The sequence below is a fragment of the Phyllostomus hastatus genome, unplaced genomic scaffold, assembly GCF_019186645.2.
Source record: "Phyllostomus hastatus isolate PE091 unplaced genomic scaffold, TTU_PhHast_1.1 phas_scaffold_21, whole genome shotgun sequence".
NCBI lineage: Eukaryota > Metazoa > Chordata > Mammalia > Chiroptera > Phyllostomidae > Phyllostomus > Phyllostomus hastatus.
This window is the reverse complement of record NW_025334017.1, coordinates 20,341,739-20,361,561: the sequence shown is the minus strand read 5'-3', so window position 1 is coordinate 20,361,561 and position 19,823 is coordinate 20,341,739. Positions and strand designations below refer to the sequence as shown.

The window sequence follows — 19,823 nt, the reverse complement described above, 5'->3', positions numbered from 1 at the left end:
AGGTCTTTTCTCTCAGAACTATTAAAGGTGTTCCCTGCCAGGCCTCTGGCAGAATAAATGACAGATAAAAAATGTCATAAAACCAAATACATGGAGTCAAATTCTAGAGCTTTTGTAAAAGTCACTGTAATTTTTAACAGAAACTTCTGATTTTAAAAGTAAAATTTAAAAACAATAAAGAAAGTTGTAACTCACTAGGAAAACTGAATTTGTTCCCTGAATACAATGTATTATCCTGGAACAGGATACTGGAAACAGAGAAGTATAGTGGAAATAACAGAGAGTTTTTAAACTAGTACTTGGGCTATTGTTTTATCTTTGAAACTTTCTTACTCTATGACCTTGGATAAGTCACTTTAATCTCTCAGAACCTCAAGATTTTCTGTAAAATCAGGAGTATTTGTTTTACTCAGGATTTCTTAATCAAATGATATTCTTTTAAGACTTAAAACTAAGGGAAGTAATGACTTAAAGGTAAAAAGGAAACCCTGTACATGGCAAATGATATAATTTACCTTTTACTAATACCTGAGATAATACGGCAAGACCACAGTCTAAGAATAAAAGATATAATTCTACTGGAAATACATAAGAGACAAATTTATTAGCCCAATAACAGAGTATCCAATTAAACTAGATGTCATTTCAAGTACCCTGTTCAACAATTATCAAAGGCCTTTATATGCCAGGCACTGTTTGCCATTATATATCAAGGCTCACAAGCTAGTAGAGGAAAAGACCACTAAAAACTAAATGGATATATAAATAAATAACTTACAAACTGTAAATAACTATAATAAAGAAAACATACAAGGGACTGAGACCAAAAATAGAAGGGGATGCCTATTTCAATAGGGTGATCAGGGAAAGATTTTTCTAGGAAGGGGAGCTCTAAAGGCTGATTAAAACATGGGGATGAGTGTTAATAATAGCTCATGTAAAGGCACTGGTTTGTGAGAGTGTTTGAAGAACTGAAAACAGATCACTATAGTTGGGAGTAGCAAATGAGAGGAAACTAACTCAAAATCAGCTTAGAAAGAAAAGCAGGTGCTGTGCCATATAGGAAAATCTAGATTCAAAATGCAAAAGCTACTGAAAGGCTGGTTTTAGACAAGATCAGGTGATTCGTTTTTATTTAAAGACTCCTTACTAGGGTGTTGAGAAAGGACTGAAGGCAGTCAACAGAGGCTACTTGCTGTACAAGTGAGCTACAGTGACAGCAAAATAAGCAGTCAGATTGAATATATATTTTGGAGATAAAACTAATGGTACTTCCTGATTATAAGGTAAGGAGGACATAAGGATGTGAGAAAAAAGGAAGAATCAAGAATGATTCTTAGAGTTTTGGCATGAAAAACTGAAGGGATGGTAGATTCATTTACCACCTAGAAAAATAGGGAAGACCAGGAGAGGGCAGGAAATTATGAATTGTTTTGGAGATGTCAAAATTTGAGACAAATGGTGTAGTTCAATCCTGGCTGGATTGAACACAGGCCTGAGAACCAAAGGGTCGCTGGTCTGATTCCCAGTCAGGGCATATGCCTATGTTGTGGGCCAGATTTCCAGTAGGGGGCACTCAAGAGGCAACTGCACATTGCTGTTTCCCTCTCTCCCTCCCTTTCCCTCTCTCTAAAAAAATAAATAAAATCTTTAAAAAAGATTTTGAGACAAATGTCAGGTTTCCAATTGGCGATATCAAGTATATACCTGGACATGAGGTTTGAAAAGGAGAGGGATGGTCTAGTTACAAATACAGACCAATATACAGTCAATCCCCAGCATTTGGGATTTCCATGTTGGCCAGTTCACCTACTCACTAAAATTTATTTCTAACTTCCAAATCAATACTAGAGGTGCTTTCCCGATCATTTGTGGACAAGCACAGAGCTTCAAAAAAAAGTCTGAGTCACCCTACAGGCATGCTGCCAGCCAGGCAACGCTCTGCCTTCTGTTTTAGTTCTCATAAAACATATAAAATAAACATATAAAAAGAGTAACTCTGGGGAGGTAGGGAAGGCTTTATAGCAGAGGCCGCACTGTAGTTGTGCCTCACTGAAGGATAGGTAGAAATCTGTAGAGAGATAAAGAGAAGGACTTTTTAATAAAAGAAAATACTATGAATAAAGAAATACACAGTCTAGCTAACAGTAATGCCTCAGGGGTATAGTTAGAGATACACCTAAGATGAGGTCAGACCACGAATAAGTATGAATGCCATGTCATAGGCAAGGTTTTATTCAAAAGGTGATGGGGAAACTGATGATAAGATGTGAACACATGAAAGTCACCTGATTACAGTTAGGCTTCAAAAAATTTAACTGACATGAGTGGGTACAAAGGATTGGCAACAAAAAGAGGAAGCAGGAAAAACCAGTTAGGATGTCGTTAGGATAACCTAAGCAAAATGTACTAGAGCCCAAATGTAGGGCAGCAACAGTGCAACTGGAACAGAAGTACTGACTACAGAAAACACTGAATATTATTAGAATGACCTATTGGCTGTAGAAAAATGAACCTTACAAAATTTTAGCCAGAAGAAGCAAACACAGCCATCTTTCAATGTAAAAATAAAAAGGTGGCTCATAAGGCACGAAGAATAGACACAAGTTGTAGAACTATTTGGGTGGGACATCTTACTATGCATATATATAATGTATTCAATAATTATTTATTGAGTGCTAAGCACTGTGAAAAGTTATACAGCAGCAAATAAGACAAAAATACTACTCTTTCATTCATTGAGTTTAGAGACACTGCCAACTGTATTATGCCAAATCTTTACTAAAATTCCTACATTAATAGAAAAATAACTTGTTTACTAAACTGAAAATTTTTTGAAGTTGATCCTGGCTATATGCTTCCAAGTTGAAATCCAAAGTAATGATAGTTAAAGACCAGTTATCTGAGATCTCACGTCCATCTAAATCATTGCTCAGATTAAGTCAAGTGAAAATTTTTTACTGAATGCCTGTTTAATACTCATATTCAAGTGTCCATCAGTAGATGAGTGGATAAAACAATGATGAGACATTTATACAATGGAATACTACTCAGCTATAAAAAAGAAAATTTTAGCTCTCACTGGTGTGGCTCAGTGGACTGAGTACCAGCCTGTGAACCGAAGGGTTGCCAGTTCGATTCCCAGTCAGGGCACATGCCTGGGTTGTGGGCAAGGTCCCTGGTTGGGAGTGTGGAAGAGGCAACCAACCAATTGCTATATCTCTCACACATATAGGTTTTTCTCCCTCTATTTCTCCCTCCCTCCCCCTTCTCTATTAACAAACAAAACAAACAAATAAAATCTTTAAAAAAAAAGTAGAAAACTATACCCTTTGCGACAGCATGGGTGGACCTAGAGAACATTATGCTAAATGAAATAAACCAGTCTAAGAAAGACAAATACCATATGATCTCACTTATATGTGCAATCTAATGAACAAATTGAATTAACAAGCAAAACAGAGACAGACTCATAGATAGAGAGCAGGCTGACAGCTACTGGGTGAAGGTGGGAGTATGGGTGGGAGGCTAGGGGGAGGGATTGAGCCAAAAGGAAAAAGGACTCATGGACATGGACAACAAACAGTGTGATGATTGCAGGGAAGAGGGGGTATAAGGGGGTTAAATGGTAATGGAAAAACTATAACCAAAAAAAGAATTTCATAGTTCAAAAGATAATAATACACTGAACTAGCTGTCATGGAAAATGCCTGTAAGATAACAATGACTTTCAAATGTGCCAAGAACTAAGCACAGTGAAAAGTGCCACCCCCTTCACTTTTAATAGGGGAACACACTACAATTCATGCCCTAAAAAAAGACCTATGGCAAGATATTATTAGAAGATAAAAACCAATTGAATATAAAAATAGCAAAAAACACTTATGAATAGATTTGAAAAGCTAAATACCACCAACTCTAAAAATAAAAACAAACTACTAGAAGCAAATTTTGAAAATCTATGTTGCAAAATTTGGAATGATTTAACAGAAAACTAAAAATAATGGAATAAAAGAAAATAAAACTGTAGTTTACATTACTGAATCCACTTGAATAAGTGTATCCTAAAATGCATACAGAATGATGTAGTAATGAAGAGATGGGTAAGATTTAACTTAACTGCACTTTGAACTCTCTCCTATACTATAGTTCTTGTGGCCCTATTCCAGTGAGTGATTTTCAAACTAACAGGCAAGAATTTACCAATGAAGCTGGTTAAAAATGTAGATTCCTAGGACCCAGTTTAGAGGTTCTGAATTTATAAGATCTGTGGAGGGGTTCAGGAATCTACACATTTTAACAAGCATTCAAAGCAACTCTACTGCAAGAAGTCAGGGGTGACACTTTGAGGAATCCTGCAGTGTTTTAACTCAACTAAGATCTTCAATTTATAAACAAGATAAGCTAAATAGAGCAAGGTTAAATGCCTTACTCAAGTTTAGAGTTCCCCATCTCTGCCAGGCTAACGGAGTTAGGCCTTTGCTGTCTCTTCAGCCTCGCCCACCATCCTGCTTCTACAAACTTTCAAAGTCAAATTCTGGGATTGTGTCTTTCACTGTCACCTGGGCCCACAATGGGGTTGCACTGCTAATTTTGTGAGTATATCTTTTTCCACAAGTGGAGTAAAAAGCTCCCTGGGGAGAAACTGAGCTTTTATTTTTGTATTCCCTTCTCAGTGAAACATGAATACTGTATTCATTTTTACAAGAATTTGCAAGCAGTATCCTGCTTTTTTCCAAGTAAATACTTGGCTCGGTGCAAAGTGTATGAGTACTAAAAAACGGGGGGGGGGGCAGTTTATACTTTTTGGCCCCATAAAGCAGGGTTTTCTTAACTGTGGGTCATGCCTCATAATCACAGGGGAAACCAATTTCGTGGGTCACACATATCATTAAAGAAAAGTGATATGTGTATGGGAGGGTAGTGTAATGTAAATGCATTTCTTATTGTAGGCTGCAGTCAAAAAAGTTTGAAGGCCAAAATTTTGTAAACGTTAACAAACTGCAACACATTTTTACTATTAGGTACGCAAAGATTTTCTCACCCAATTAACATTCAACCATTTGGTTTTTCTTCCCAAAGCTAAGAGAAGATCTGTTTATTCATTCAGATGAGTCATCTCAGTTATCATGCACTTGGGATGGGCTCTTGGGGCACCTGTCTCTCAACTGGAGTCTAGCCTATCTGAAATTTTAGACATCTCAAGGAGGGCTTTGAAAATGTCACAACCCGCTTCATCCATACAGGGATTAGGCTTACTAATACAGGTGGTCTTTTCAAGATCACCTTTCCTCATCTTGGGGCCAGGTTCTCCATTTTCACCATAATATAACTGGTAATCCTTGATGCTCTCTACACATTTAAATATAGTTACATATGCTCCAAATCAATACTATTTTCCTTCTATTAACTAAAGGTAGTATTCATATTGACAAAGTTGTACCCCTTTCTAGGTTTTGTATGTAGCTTGCATCCTCTTAATCCACACTCAAAATGTAAATACTTATCCAGGCCTAATAATGCACTAACTGTGACCTGTCAAGTCTCTAACATAGCCTTTTTCTTTGTACTGTTAGCAACAATACTCTCACTACTTCAGTTTGAATTCAAATCCCACCTCCTCTATCAACTTTCCCAAATTCTTCTGATGGAATTAGTCTCACACCCTCCAAACCTCATTAACACTGCTCACACTTACACAGCAACTATCAGTTCATGCAATATTAGACCTATCTATGAGTCTGTCTCCTACACTAGTCTCCACGGTTGCCTCTAAAACCTCGATGTATACCTCCCACATCCTGCCAAACACCAGAGTAAATTTCGCATAGTAAAGGCATTGATTACATTTGCTCTATTGCATTGAAAAGGTGAAGAGCTTAATTCAGTGGATGTATTGTAAAAACAGGTTAGGAACTGATTCTAGCTCTGCACACCCTTCATACTCTATTGCTCAACTGTAAAGTACTTTTTAAATAAATAAAACTATGAAAGATATAGCAGAAGAACCACGGAGAAATGGCAATAAAGAAAGCAGAAATAAAACATGAGGCATAATTGTGATGCCCTCTGCATTCCCACACGTGGTCCGGTAAACCGGTCCTGAAAACCTGTCAGCCTGCACCATTCTGCCCTGTCATCCCCTTCCACTTTATTTCTAAACCTCCCACACCACTTCGCTGAACTGCCTTAGCTGTCTCCTAGAGCCATGCACCTGAAAGTCTACCAGAAAACCGACTCACTCCCTCTTGCCTTGCTCCTGTTGTGGCCTCCATTGGCCGGCCACCTTCACAGGAATAAGAGTGGGGAACCATTTCCCTTTAACAGTTCCTACTAAAATGGAAGCGTGTCTAGACCTTGGTACCTTTAATCCTCTGTAAGCCCCAGGGTTTTTAGGTCACGACATTTCCTTCAGTGGCTACGGTCTCAATGTGACTTGAACTAGACATCTGTCTTCCAAGCGCAGTCTTTCCAGAACTTCCCAACGCAACCCTAAGGTCCCATTGCACATGCAGCCTACCCGGCAGGCCTCAAGGAGAGTTGGTATGTTATTCTGGCGGTTAACGTTCTCGAAAATGGTTTGACCTCTGGGCTCTTTTATTTAAACATACCCTAGACAGTCTAACTTCCTTCCTCGAAACTGTCTTACCCACCCGTCCGACACTTCCCGAGTTTCCACCATTCCCCCAAGTAACGTGTCCACCCATCGCCTCTTCCGTCGGGGAGCCCTGCGTCCCGGCTCTGGACTAATTTCAATCTTTTCCTTTTCTAACTCGGCTGGAGCGGCTGGGGCTCGGCCTCCCCCTCTCTGGACGGGGCCCCTCACCCCTACACTACCGGCACTCCACGGTCGCTCCTCCCCTACTTACTTTGGGCTTCTCGGGCAATTTCTTGCGGTTCTTCTTCTTCTGGTCCTCGCTCCGGAGATTCTTCAGCAAGGCTAGGTCCTCAGCAGCGGAGGCCGGGGAGGTAGCCACCTCCTCCCGCTTGCGGGGTGGGCTCCTCCGCTTCTTGCGGGCGCCCGCGCAAGCTGCGGCCCAGCCATACCCGACCAAAAATAGCAGCAGCAGCCCGAGCGCGACCGTGCCCACCAGGATCACCCAGCCTGGGTACCGCTTCGGCTCCAGCCCCAGGTCGAGGCCCAGCTCGGTGCGCAGGAAGCCTAGGCCGACCGAAAGCATTTCTCGAAGTCGGGCCGAGCCCTCCTCGGCCTGCTGGGCCAGCTCGTCCTGCCAGCTCCGTGCAGCCATCTTCCCTCCCGTCAGAGGGACTCCGAGGATGACGCTGGGGCGCAGAGACGCCGTGGAAGAGTCAGGGGCAGCCAGGAAGGGCCGGGCCGACTGCCTCAGGCCGAGCGCATCCCGGCCGCCCCTCGCGCTGAAGCCAGGGATCGGCCGCTGCTGCCGCCAGGAGGAGCGGGGGCTCCCAATTCCCCCTCTCAATCTCACTCCTCCACCGCCAGGAGGAAGGGGGGCGGTGGGACGGAGTGTCTCCAGTGGCGGCCGCTAAGCGGCGTCTCGGCGCCAGTGCCAGGCCCAGCTGTCCTCCCTCGGCGGAACAATGGCGGCTCCGGCCGCGATCCGCGCCGCCGAGCCAGGGGGACAGGCTCGGGCCGTGGGTCACGTGGGAGCCGGGGGCGGGGCAGGCGGGGTGTGACGTGAGAGCGGGCCAGCCGGGCGGGTTGACAGCCGTTGGGATAAGGGCGCGGCTGGTGGGGTTGCCCGTGACTCTTTCGGGGTTGGTGGAGAAGCCAAGTCTGGGGACCGTTGACTCTGAACCAGAGACTGTGAAGGGTTAACTAGGGGACGCCTCCGTGGGAGGGCTGGTGGCTGGGAGCTAGGAGACGTGGCGCTTTGACTGAGTCCTGGGGAGGGGCTCCCTTGGAAGCAGGGGAGCGGGCAGGGGAGGGGGGGGGATGAGGGGGAGGAGTGAGGAACGGGGTCACAGGGTCTAGGTCAAAGTCTCGGTAGTAGGGATAGGTTTTCTTCATTCTAATTCTGGGAGCGGTGAAGCGAAAGTGGCTATTTTCCCTGAGTCACTGGTCGACTAGATGCTTCCGAAGTGAGCTTAGCTGTGTGTGAGGCTGGCAGGCACTCTTCTACCGCCCATGGTTAATTCACAAAATAGGTATTTCTCGTCAGGGCCAACAAACACAAACTGCGTGCCTATCATTTGCCCGCCTGGCTAGGGCGCGTTCGCGTCGTTTTGCTCATTCAATATTGCTCTTGCTGTTGTTACTCTCCAGAATTCAAAAGTTCGTGGGCGGCACTATTTTCCTATTAATTTGTAGCTTAAATAAGAAATAAGAGGATCCCATTAGATTGTGTTTATATGTAGTGGTAGCTTCCTCGTTGCACTTTAAGCTTTTATATAAGACCAGAAATGCATTTGTAACAACTTTTTTTACATGTTGTGTTGACTGTTAGGAGATGAATAACCTTTTCAGGTTTTAATTACAAAGATGATGTTTGGGACTACCTTAGGGTTTTAAAATTCCATTAAGTGATAATTAGCATGTAAAAAGTGAGCTAATTAAAATACAGGCTTTCTCATAGAAAGGGGATAAGACTAGTAAGACCAAATGCCAAAAGTGTATAAAAGAATATTTTGACCCACATTACAACAGTGTTATAATGCATGTTGTGATTAATGGGTGGAAGAGAGGTTTGTGAATAGTAAAAATAAAGCTCTGTTAAGGTTTGTACAGACTTAAAGACAGTAAAAATTATAAGGCCCAAAACTTAGAAGATGTCATTGGGATCTGCTTTAACTCTAAAAGGTTCCAAATTTCATGTATGTTTATATTAGATTTATAATCCTACTTTTATGTTTTGTTTCCATGAGGGTAGATTTGTGAATTAAGCTATTGTACAATAATACCAGGGTTTCCCTTTGGCAGCCTAGCCAATTATTGATTATGTATGATCATTATCACTTTTTTCCATGACTGTCCTTTAGTCTTAAAAATAAAATGCATGTTCATTGTATTTGGTGATAAATATGATTAAAATGATTAATCATTTGTATGTATAACTTTATAGTCATCTTTCCACATAATTGTATTTTAGAAACAAAAATATGGTCATTCACTATTTACTGTTTTGCACTTAACATGGTCATGAACATTCATGTCAGTTGATAAAGTCCATCTGATAAAGCTCATAGGAACATATCTGTAAGTTCCACAAAGTTGGATTTATTAACTTGCAGCAGAATGAAATTTAGGTAAAATTTAAATGAAGCGATGTTTTGAAAGATGCAAAGCAAAGCAGACCATGTGTAAAGGAGTTAACATCAGGCCTGGGCCTGAATAGACACAGAATCCTAATTCTGTGGAAATGGCAAAGTTAAGTGTGTCAACCAATATTAATTTAAGGCCATTCTAAAGAATAAAAAGTATTTATTTGATCAAAAGGGGCTGCAGCCCAGAAAACATGGGTTCAGGAAGCAACCTAAATTGTGTTCCAGGAACAGAAAGCTGAGGCCACCTTTTTATAATGAAAGTTCCAGCCCAGGTTCCCAATTAGGTCCATTTGACATAAATGAGATATCCAGTTTGTATACTTTCTATAGGTCTGAGTCAAGTAGTTCTTGGATGGGGTTAGGCAGGTCTTATTCCATTGAGGGAAAGATAAAACCAGGAATTCACTACAATAGTTGACTCAGTTGGGTAATCAGGCAGGGCACACATAGTGTAGGAAGCCAGGAGTTCAGTCTGAGATTCTTCCTGGTATGTAGAGAACATGAGAAGCCACTGTCCAAAAATGGCTGCCAGGCTGTTATTTATAAAATATAGGCCCTCGGGTGATCATGGAGAGTCCATCTCAGCAGATTAAATTCCTTCTTAGGGCTCACATCAAAGGAATCTCAAAGTCTACAAATGTGAAATGTTTCTGGAACGTCTTACCTGAAGCACCAGGACTGTAATTAAAGACTGGTTTTTCTAAGAGTCAAAGTGACTCAGACTGGAATGCCACTCTGAAATAAAAAGGAATGAAGTTTGAACACGTGCAACAGCATAGATGAATCTCACCATAATTATGCTGGGTGAAAGAAACCAGGCAAAAAAGAGTACATACCATACGATTCCACTTGTATAAAACTAGAAAATGCAAATTAGTGACAGAAAGCAGATCAGTGGTTACTTAGTGGGGACAGGTAGGAGAAGGAGAAGTGGGAGGGAGGGCTTACTAAGGGGTACCAGCAAACTTGGAGGGGTCACAGATTGTTCATTATTATCATGGTTTTATGGGTATGTACCACATGTGTCAAAACTATCAAATTGTATACTTTAAATATTGTAGTTTAATTTTTGTCAACTCCACCCCAATAAAGCAGTTCAGATAAAGTTTTTAAAGAGTGACCCACATGGCTCAGATCCTTACAAGACTGTGATGTTCTATTCTCACTGATGGAATTATCTAAGAGTTTTTGCCAATGTATGATTGTATAAAACAAGGTTTCTCAACATGATATCCTTGATGTTAATGATAACAAAAACAGTGTTTTACATTCCCTTGTTCTATTGTCTGGTTCTACTATAATTTAACTACTTTATTGCTGGATAGTCAGATCATGTACAGGTTTTCATTTCTTTCTTTTTTTTTGCCATTAAATGCAGTCTGTCACGAGCATACTTGTAACTAAATCTTTGCAAATATCCATTAATTACTTCTTGAGGATGGAATCCTGGGCTCTGTAGTTGCCCTAGCCATAGCCCACAATATGTGATTTAACCCTTTTAATTTGGAAGTTTTAAGGGACCTGAGGAAATTCTGCTTAAAGCCTTTCACTTCACAGAAGAGAAAAATGAGGGTTCAGAAGAGTTCAGTGTCATACCCTGCAGTGGCTGAGTTCAGAGTATAGCCCAGCCTTCCCACCACTCTCGACCCCTTGGTTGCTTTTCTTTTTCAGTGTACTGTGTGTTCAGTTCTTGGGAATCAGATGTAAATTCGTCTGCTCAGGATGGCATAACAAAATATCATAGACTGTATAGCTTAAACAACAAAATATTTTTTCCTTCACAGTTTTGGAAGTTAGAGGTCCAAGATCAAGGTACCAGCAAGGCTGGGTTCTGATAAGGGCTCTCTTCCTGCCTTGTGGACAGTTCCCTTCTTTGTGTGTCTTTACCTCTTCCTGTAAGGATACTAATCCTATCAGATAAGGGCCCTACCCTTGTGACTTCATTTAACCTTAATTACTTCCTTAAAGGCTCTATTTCCAAATACTATCACATTAGGGGTCAAGGTTTCAACATAGGAATTTTTTTTTTGGTGGGGGAACAATAAGCATTCAGTCCATAATAGTGTAGGAAGTACCCACTCAAGTAGCTATCTTGAGGGCTGATGAAAGAAAAATGTTGCCCTGGCTAGTGTGGCTCAGTGGATTGAATGCCGGCCTTCGAACCAAAGGGTCGCTGGTTTGATTCCCAGTTAGGACACATGCCTGGGTTTCTGGCCAGGTTCCCAGTGGGGGTTTGTGCAAGAGGCAACCACACATTGATGTTTCTCTCCCTCTCTTTGTCCCTCCTATCCCCTCTGTCTAAAAATAAATAAAATCTAAAATGTTGACCGAGTCTTCAAAATGTAGACTACTGCCATTATAAACTCCTGGGTTATAGGGTTACATACCTAGGAGAGTGATTTTACAGTGAACTATAGTCAAGGGTGCCAAGTATTGGGGATGTGGTCAGGAAAGGAAAATCCTCAGAATAAATCTAGTTAGAATTGGTAAATAATGAAATTATCTGCAGAAGTCTCCTAAACTGAGAGATAGTTTATAAGCATGTTGTTGAAAAGGCCAGGATATTCCCAAATCTCTTTAAAAGATCAGAAGATATGTTAAGGACCTGCACAGAAACAAAAGCCGGTTGGAGCAAGAGGGTAGGGGCCTGGGGAAGCAGGGAAGCCTGAATATAATAACAAAAGTGAAAGTCGTGGTATATTCATTCAGTGGAATGCCAGGCAACAATAAACACATCCAAAAGATATTTAGGATATACATCCTAATACCATGTACATAAAATTTAACGAAGTTTGTAGTTAAAAATGTAAAAGCATGCATACGAATAATGAACATCAAATTCAGGATAGTGGTTATAGCTAGGGAGAGCAAGAGAGATGCGGAATTGGAATGAAGTATCCAAAAAGCTAAAATGTATCTGTAATGTTTTATCTCTTACACTAGGTGATAGGTACAAGAGTGCTCCTTATATTATCTCTAGTTTTTGTATGCCTGAAATACCTTGTAATTAAATTTAAGTGACAAAAATTAAATGACATAAGCAATAGTTTGCATAGAAGCTAGATGAAATAACAGGCTCTCTTGATTACACAATTGTTGGGTTGCTCTACTCTTAGAGTGAGTGAAATCTGTGGGACCATGTTAGCTCACTAGGCACCCCTTGAGGTCATTTAATCCCCTTTGCTCTGATTTCACAGTCAGCACACCACACCCAGTTTGAAATGTGGCATCTCATGTAAACTTAGCTACAGAAAAGAGAATGGGTTGAGCTGACTTAAAAGTACTGATTCCCTTAGCAGCTGTATTGATTAATGTAAATCATATATTCTCAGTGGAGCAATATTGCTTCCACAGAGGTGAAACATTGCTGCTTAGGGGGAAAAACCCCTTTTTTAATGTATAAAGTATATAATACACTACATGCACAGATAGGCAATATATCTTTGGCATTAAATTTCATGTGGCAATTAGGGAAAAAATATCAAAAAAGCCCCTTAGAAAAGTGGTAGTAAAAAAATCATTGAGAAATACTGGTGTAAAGAAAGAAATTGACACTGTTTCATCAATTAGGTTCTTGTGTCTTTGGTTAAACAGTCTCTTTGGGTCATTTATTCAACCATTTTTTCTATTGGACTTTAATTAAATCCCAACTTTTTGCTTTAAATGAATGTTATTTGTCCTCAAAAAATTCTCAGAACCTAGTGAGGACAATGGACCCTTTCTAAATGGCTTTTCTACAAGAGAGCATTGCTACAGTAATTGATTTGAGCATGGGGGTTGTGCTGGATGCTGCTCTGCAAGTCCCAGACTCCCCCTTCAGTCATGAAGGACTTCTTCCCTAACTCTGAGAGTATTACCAGAAGACATTCCTTAAGTGTCAGACTTCTGGGGAAAACTTCCTCAGTCAAGGTATGTCTCCTTCTGTTACAGTACAAAAGGGAGGACCAAGGGCAGCCGAGGCAATATACCATTACCCAAAAGGAACCCCTAGGTTCGTTATGTCTGCTGCCAGAGGAAAGACATCTCTCAATGCCTGAGATCAGTGAAAAGGAAAGGAATTTATTATTCATTTGAAATAACAAACTAAAGTTCCCCACAAATGCACACAGTCCTCCCAGCACCCTCCACATGGCAAAAGGGAGCACTTCCAAAGCCTCATGGTTCTTATTCTCACCCAGGCCTCATGGTCCCAAGCAAGACACCAAAGCTGCATGGTCCTAAACAGACGTGTGGTCCCAAAAAGAGAGATGCCCAATGGCTGCTGTGCCTCTGTTTAAATCCCAGCGTTAACCTTTCTCTGCAGCCCCATTTCTGGCTCCTCTCACAATTGGCCACAGCTGCCCGCATTCTGGGCAGGTGTGGCCCTGTGGTGTGGAGCCAATTATCTCCAAGCTCTTCTGGACCCTATTACAAATTCCTATTTGGGGCTCCCTCTTGCCTGCACCCTGTTACACTTCCAGGGACAGCCCACATCCAATGACTCATCAGCCTTCGGGGGTATAAAGTTCTGGCCTTCTTGCCCCAACTTGGGATAAGTTTAAAAGACCACCCCAGCTCCAGAGCACTCCCTGGGCTTGGCTGAGGGCTGTTGGTACTAAATCTCAGCTCAGTTTTTCCTCTGCTTAGTTCTACTTTCTTCTTCTTCCACTGGCACTGGTTCCTTATATCTATCTAAAAGTCAGCTTCCTGAGGGGATTAATAAGTACAAATAGGTAGTTAAGAATAGCCATGGGGATATAAATTATAGTACAGGAAATGGAGTAGCCAAGCACCAATACACATGACCCAGAGACATGAACAATGGTGTGGGGTTGCCTGAGGGTATAGGGGGTGCTGAATGGAGGCAGGCAAAGGGTAAAAAATTAGGACAACTGTAATAGCATAATCAATAAAATATAATTAAAAATAAAATAAAATAAAAGTCAGCTTTCCAGAGAACCCAACCCATAACAGGGATAATGAGATGTTTACAAAATGTTTAATACCACCAAGGCGGGAGAGATTATTTCTGTGTAGAGGTAGCAGAACACTTTAAGCGCAATATATTTAGGTTACTCTTGAAGGATGAGTAGAAAAGGGGGAGGGTAGAGAGGAACTTTTTTAGCATGGGGGCCGACAAAACTGAAGGCTTGGGACAGGAAAGAACACGGCATATTATATATCTAAAGTATGGTGAGCACTCTTCTGTAACTAGTGATAAAATCCTTAAGGTTTTGGTGGTAAGGTTTAAAGAAAAGGGAGTTGTCAACCATGACTCCTGGGTTCCTCATTTCCAATTGGACAGATGGTGGTGCCGTTCCCTAAAATTCAGAATACCAGGGAAGATAAGTTTGGCAAGCTAAGATTACTAACTTGGCATTCATTATATGTATTAATTTTGAGAAGTCCAAAATATTGAGATGAACATATCAAATAAGCAGATGCAGATACATGAGTGTAGCATCCAGAGGAGAAATGAGAGTGGGAGGTACCTCTTGGTTTTTCTTGCTTTGATCACACTTTTCATTTCTCAGCCGTTTGAAGCTTCTACTCTTACAAGCCCCTTGCACTTGCTCTTCCCAGGACATGGAATTCATTGACTTGCTTTCCCTGGTTAATTCCTGCTCAGTCTTCATATCTCATCTGAAATGTCATTTTCTCCCAGAGGCTGTGATCAACCACTAGATCAGATCACTTCCTCATGTTTACATATTTTCACAGCACCACAAATTTCCATACTGTTTGTCAAAATGCAATTTCACACTTATTCATATAATCATTTTCTCTCTCCTTCTGACTGTATTTCCATGAGAACAGAAACTTGTGTGGTTTTGCTCATGATTGAACTATACTGTGTACCTAGCACATGGTAGATGTTCACAAGATATTTGAAAGAATAGTTGATATTAATGTTAATGATGATGTGAATAAAAAGCCAATAGCTGCTTGCACATGGTGCAAACAAAGATATATCCCCAATTGAAGGCATCAGCATTTTGTGGAGGAAAGACTCTCAGATGCTTTCCAGTTATCCTGGCTCCTAGTATTACATCCTTGTATAACCCCTAATTTTGAGTGTGGGAGAGACCTATGACTTGCTTCTAAGTAATGGAATATGATAAAAGGTGACGTGATATCACTGCTGTGCTTATAGGACATAAGATTGTAGTTTCCACCTTGCTAATACACTCTTTGTTTCTTTCTCTTGCTGGTTTCAGTCAATTAAGCTAGCATGAAGACAGACCCATGTGGCATGAAACCAAGGGTGGCCTCCTACTAACAGCCAATAAGAAAGCAAGACACTCCGTCTGACAACCCAGAAAGAACTGCATGCTGCCAACAATCGCATGAGTTTGGGAGCGGATCCTTCCTTGGTTGAACATCAGATGAGGCCCCAGTCCTGGCCAGCACCTTCTGAGGGACCCCAAAGCAGAGCAGCCAGTTAAGCAATGTCCATATTCCTGACCCCCCCAAACTGTGAGATGGCAATGTGTGTTGTTTTAAGCTGTTAAATTTGTGGTAATATTGTTATGTAGCAATAGAAAGCTAGTTTTGAGATTTTTGATACCTGGTAGTGGGGTACTTCTATAATAAATACCTAAAAATGTGGGAGTGGCTTTGAAACCAAGCAGTGCCCAAAGGCTGGAAGAATTTTGAGGAGAATGATAAAGCCCAGATTGCCTTGAACAGACTGTGAGTAGAAGTATGGATTTTAAAGACACTTCCAGTGAGGCTTATAGTGAAATGAGTCACATGTTTTTGCAAACTGGAGGAAGATACATTTTTGTTATGTAACGGAAGAAAACTTAGCTAAATGTTTTCTGTAATTATACAGAAAGCAGAACATGTAAGTGATGAACTTAGATATATAGTTATGGAAATTTCCAAGCAAAAGTGGGTTTCTTCTCCATATTTATGGTAAAATGCCAGAGGAGAGCAAGAAAAGCTATAAGATAAAAGAAGCCAGGACTTGATGATTTTGAAGATTCTCTGTCTCTCCAGATAAGAAAAGATGCTAAAACAGAGAATGATTTCCAAGCACCGACTAGAGCAGTGGCCTAAAGAAAAAGAGGAGACTCTGGCTACACAGCCCTTCGTTCAAGTCTCAGAAAGATCAAAGGATTGGAATAGTGAGACACACAAAGGAGACTTGAGAGAGATTGGAAGTGTGCCTCAAGGAGCCAACGTCTCCATTAAAGCACAGGTCATCTAGGAAGTTCGAGTGCCTTTTCCCCCAGCAAAATCAGCAGGGGCCCAAGGTAGAGAAGTTCTTACCCAGAAGAGATTTTTGGATGGGGCTTTTGTTCAATAGAATGAACCCCAGTGAAATTCACAGAAGGCTCACACAATGTTTGAGAACCACTATACCACCACAAACACTGCCAGTCTGACCTGACAGGGATAGAGAGAGTATAAAAGAAAAGTAAGCTGTTGAAATTCCAAAATTTTACTGGCAGGAGGCGGGTTGGCAAAGCTTAGCAGCAAACTTGTATTACCTTTCATGAGAAAGGAAGGGAGATTCAGAATGTGGAACCAAGAGTCCACAGGGTAAAATCAAGACTCACAGAGAATTATTCCTAGACCTCAAAACCTAATCAAAGAACTTTGAATGTTTGCTGAGCTGTGTTTCAGAACTGCTATGATCACTGATGCCAACTTTGTACCTCCCATTTAAATGGGAATGCCTGTGGATGTTTTCCTTTGCCTGTCACACCATCGTATGTTGGGTGTCTAGGAGAAAGAAAACTTGTCTCTTTAGTTTCACAGTTGCCCACAGTTGCAAGGAATTATGTGCTCCAGGAGACATATTTAATAAAACTACAGGCATACCTTGGAGATATTGCAGGTTCAGTCCCACACCACTGCAATAAAGCTCACACAGCAATAAAGCAAGTCATAATATTTTTGCTGCTGATGGAGCATCTTACCCCCAATTTGTAAAAATCACAGCATCTGAGAAGCACAATAAATTGAAGCACCATAAAATGAGCTATGCCTGCACACCTAAGGAGCTTCATTTGCACCTGGACCTGATTTAGATGATGAGATTCTGGACTTCGGTCAGATGCTATACTGGGATGAAACTCTTGAGGGCCTTAGCAGAGGGTGGATGTGATTTGCATGTGGAAGTGATGCGGCATTTCCAAGATGAACCACTGATTCCTGCCTTTTGGTATTTTCAGCTTTGTGTAATCTCATCCCCTTCAGTAAATTGCTGCTAGGAACTGGTGGGCCCTTAACATTGAGAGGACATCGTTTCTATGGTCAGATCACAGAAGGTTCTGATTTCCATCTGGCTTAGCAGACTTTCTCCCTTAAGGGCTTTGGCAAAGCCAGTTGCCGTGTTGGAAAGGCACGTGTGGCAAGAAACTGAGGGAAACCTCTGGCTTTGAGGTTGAGAATACATCAGTCAGCTGAGAATGCAGCCTTCAGTCCAACAATCCAAAAGAAACTGAATCCTGCCAACAACCCTATGAGTGAGCCTGGAAGCAAATCCTCCTCAGTGGAACCTTCAGATGAGACCTTCCCCTAGCTCATGCTTTGATTGCAGCCTTGTGACTTTAGAGGACACGGGCAAGCTGTGTCTAGACTCCTGATTCACAGAAACTGTGAGATAATAAATACATGTTAAATTGCTAAGTCTGTGGAAGTTTGTCACACAATCATAGAACCAATGCATCTGTTGTATTGCCAAAGGTGGAAAAGATAGGCAAAACTCTGTGTTGCAAGGCTGTGGGGGAACAGACATTCTCATACAGGGCTGGGTACACAACTTTCTGAAGGCATTTTGGCAATATGGATTTTTTAAAAAATCAAAAGCTCAAATGGTTAATGTTTTTTTTGATCCAGCAAAGTCCATTACAAGGAAAGTGTCCAAAAGAAATAATTGGACAAATACACGAAAGTAAAATCATATCGCCATTATATTATAGTTTATTATCTCAAAAAATTGGAGCAACTTAAAGAGGCAATTGTTTGAACACATTGTGACATATACAAGAATAGAAATACTGTGCAGCCATTAGAGAATATTTATGTGTATGTGTATATGTATATCAATTACTCACTGATAAGGAAAGCCCCACTGGTAAGTGAAAAAATCAGGTTACAAAATAACATACTTAGTGTTAGTTCATTAAAATTTCAGAGTATGTATATGCATACATGGGATAGAGAGACTCCTGGAAAGTTATGCCTCCAAATCTTTACACCAGTTTACAAATAGCCATATATAGGAACTAGAATTTTGGGAATTTTGCTTTTTCTCTATATACTCTTCTGAATTGTTGGAATACTTTATATAAAAACATATTATCTTTTAAATCAGAATAAAATAATTTTTCTTTTTCTTTGTTGAAACTTTACATAGAGAGTGACCGTGCAGCATATCCTATAAACACCCTCACAAATCACAGAAACAGAATGGCACAGCTGTGCCTGTGTGCCTAGAGAAGCTGTTGAGGGTTGGTAACATTTTAAATCCTAACAATGACTAATGATGCCAGTGGGATGTGAACTCTGAATTACACACGATCATTCTTTGTCTGTACCAGGTGAAGCTGAAGCAGTGGGAACTATTTTGTGTGTTACACATTCAGCTTCACACATGCGCAGCAGGGTGGCCAAAGGAATCTGTTCAGAAAGGTCACCTCCTGTCTCCTGAAAGATTCTTTCTTCCTTCTTTTTAAAACAAGTTTGCATTTGTCTTTTCAAAACTGGGAAGAAGCTTCTCATTGACCCATAGATAAATTTCTCCCAAGAGGATAATCATTTGCTGAGGGTGATACAGGGTCTGGGAGAAGTAAGGTTTACTTGAGTGTGGTTGGTAAGGTAATAATATGGGTGTAACAATTTATAGTTTATATTTGAACATGTCATCTGAAATGTCATCTGGTATGCTTGAGTGTGATATTGTTATGTTACAGAATTACATGCTTATGATTTTATAATAAAAAGGGGTGTTATTTGTGCCGTACCCTGTATATGAGTTAGTATAATTTAAATTTAAAATGCCTCCCAGGGAAATGTTTCCAAAGAGTTGTAATATTTATTTCAGTGTCATGTTTCATTGAAGCCCACTTTGCTGATGAGTGCCACCACTAAAATTTAAGATATGCCAATCCATGTCATTTATTATTAATATCACCAGTGGCTTCTAAGGTTCCAGTTAAGGTTTAAGATCTATTTTTGAACCTGTGCAATCTTATTACTCATAGACAAACATCTTTAGAAGGTGGTAAGAGCTCTTCTGGAAGAGAGAAAAAAAGAGTACCTCAAAACTCATTTGTGTGTGACCTTACGTTCCTAAAACGAGTAGCGGTTCTGGGGCTGAGCACAAAAGAAAGAAACAGGTGTCCTCGCTGGGAAAGCCCAAAGCATTTATGTAAATTAGTAACCTCAGATACTCAAAAGCTGACAAAAGTATTGATAATATAATCTAAAAAAACCCACTTTAGCAGTTGGTACTGTAAGTTCATTACTCCAGTGTGGCCTTGCTACATCTACTGTGTCCTAAATTTGATGAATTCTGTGAACTCAGTGGGTTCTCTCTCTCCCTCTCTCCCTCCTTCTCTCTCTCCCTCTGTGCTTAGAATAAAGCA

The 19,823-nt window shown here is 40.8% G+C and overlaps 1 protein-coding gene across 2 annotated transcripts in view; it reads right to left on the bottom strand.

The window, feature by feature from the left end:
- The window catches only part of MTDH (metadherin), a 57,726-nt gene extending 50,116 nt beyond the window's left edge, over positions 1–7,610 (bottom strand). The window contains exon 1 of one of the 2 annotated variants that reach the window (XM_045861032.1): positions 6,870–7,610. In XM_045861032.1, the coding sequence (XP_045716988.1) occupies positions 6,870–7,250 (381 nt within the window). In that variant the 5' untranslated portion in view covers positions 7,251–7,610. The remainder of the gene's footprint in view (positions 1–6,869) is intronic. The other variant, XM_045861033.1, reaches the window with a different exon arrangement.
- Positions 7,611–19,823: the final 12,213 nt, after the last annotated feature.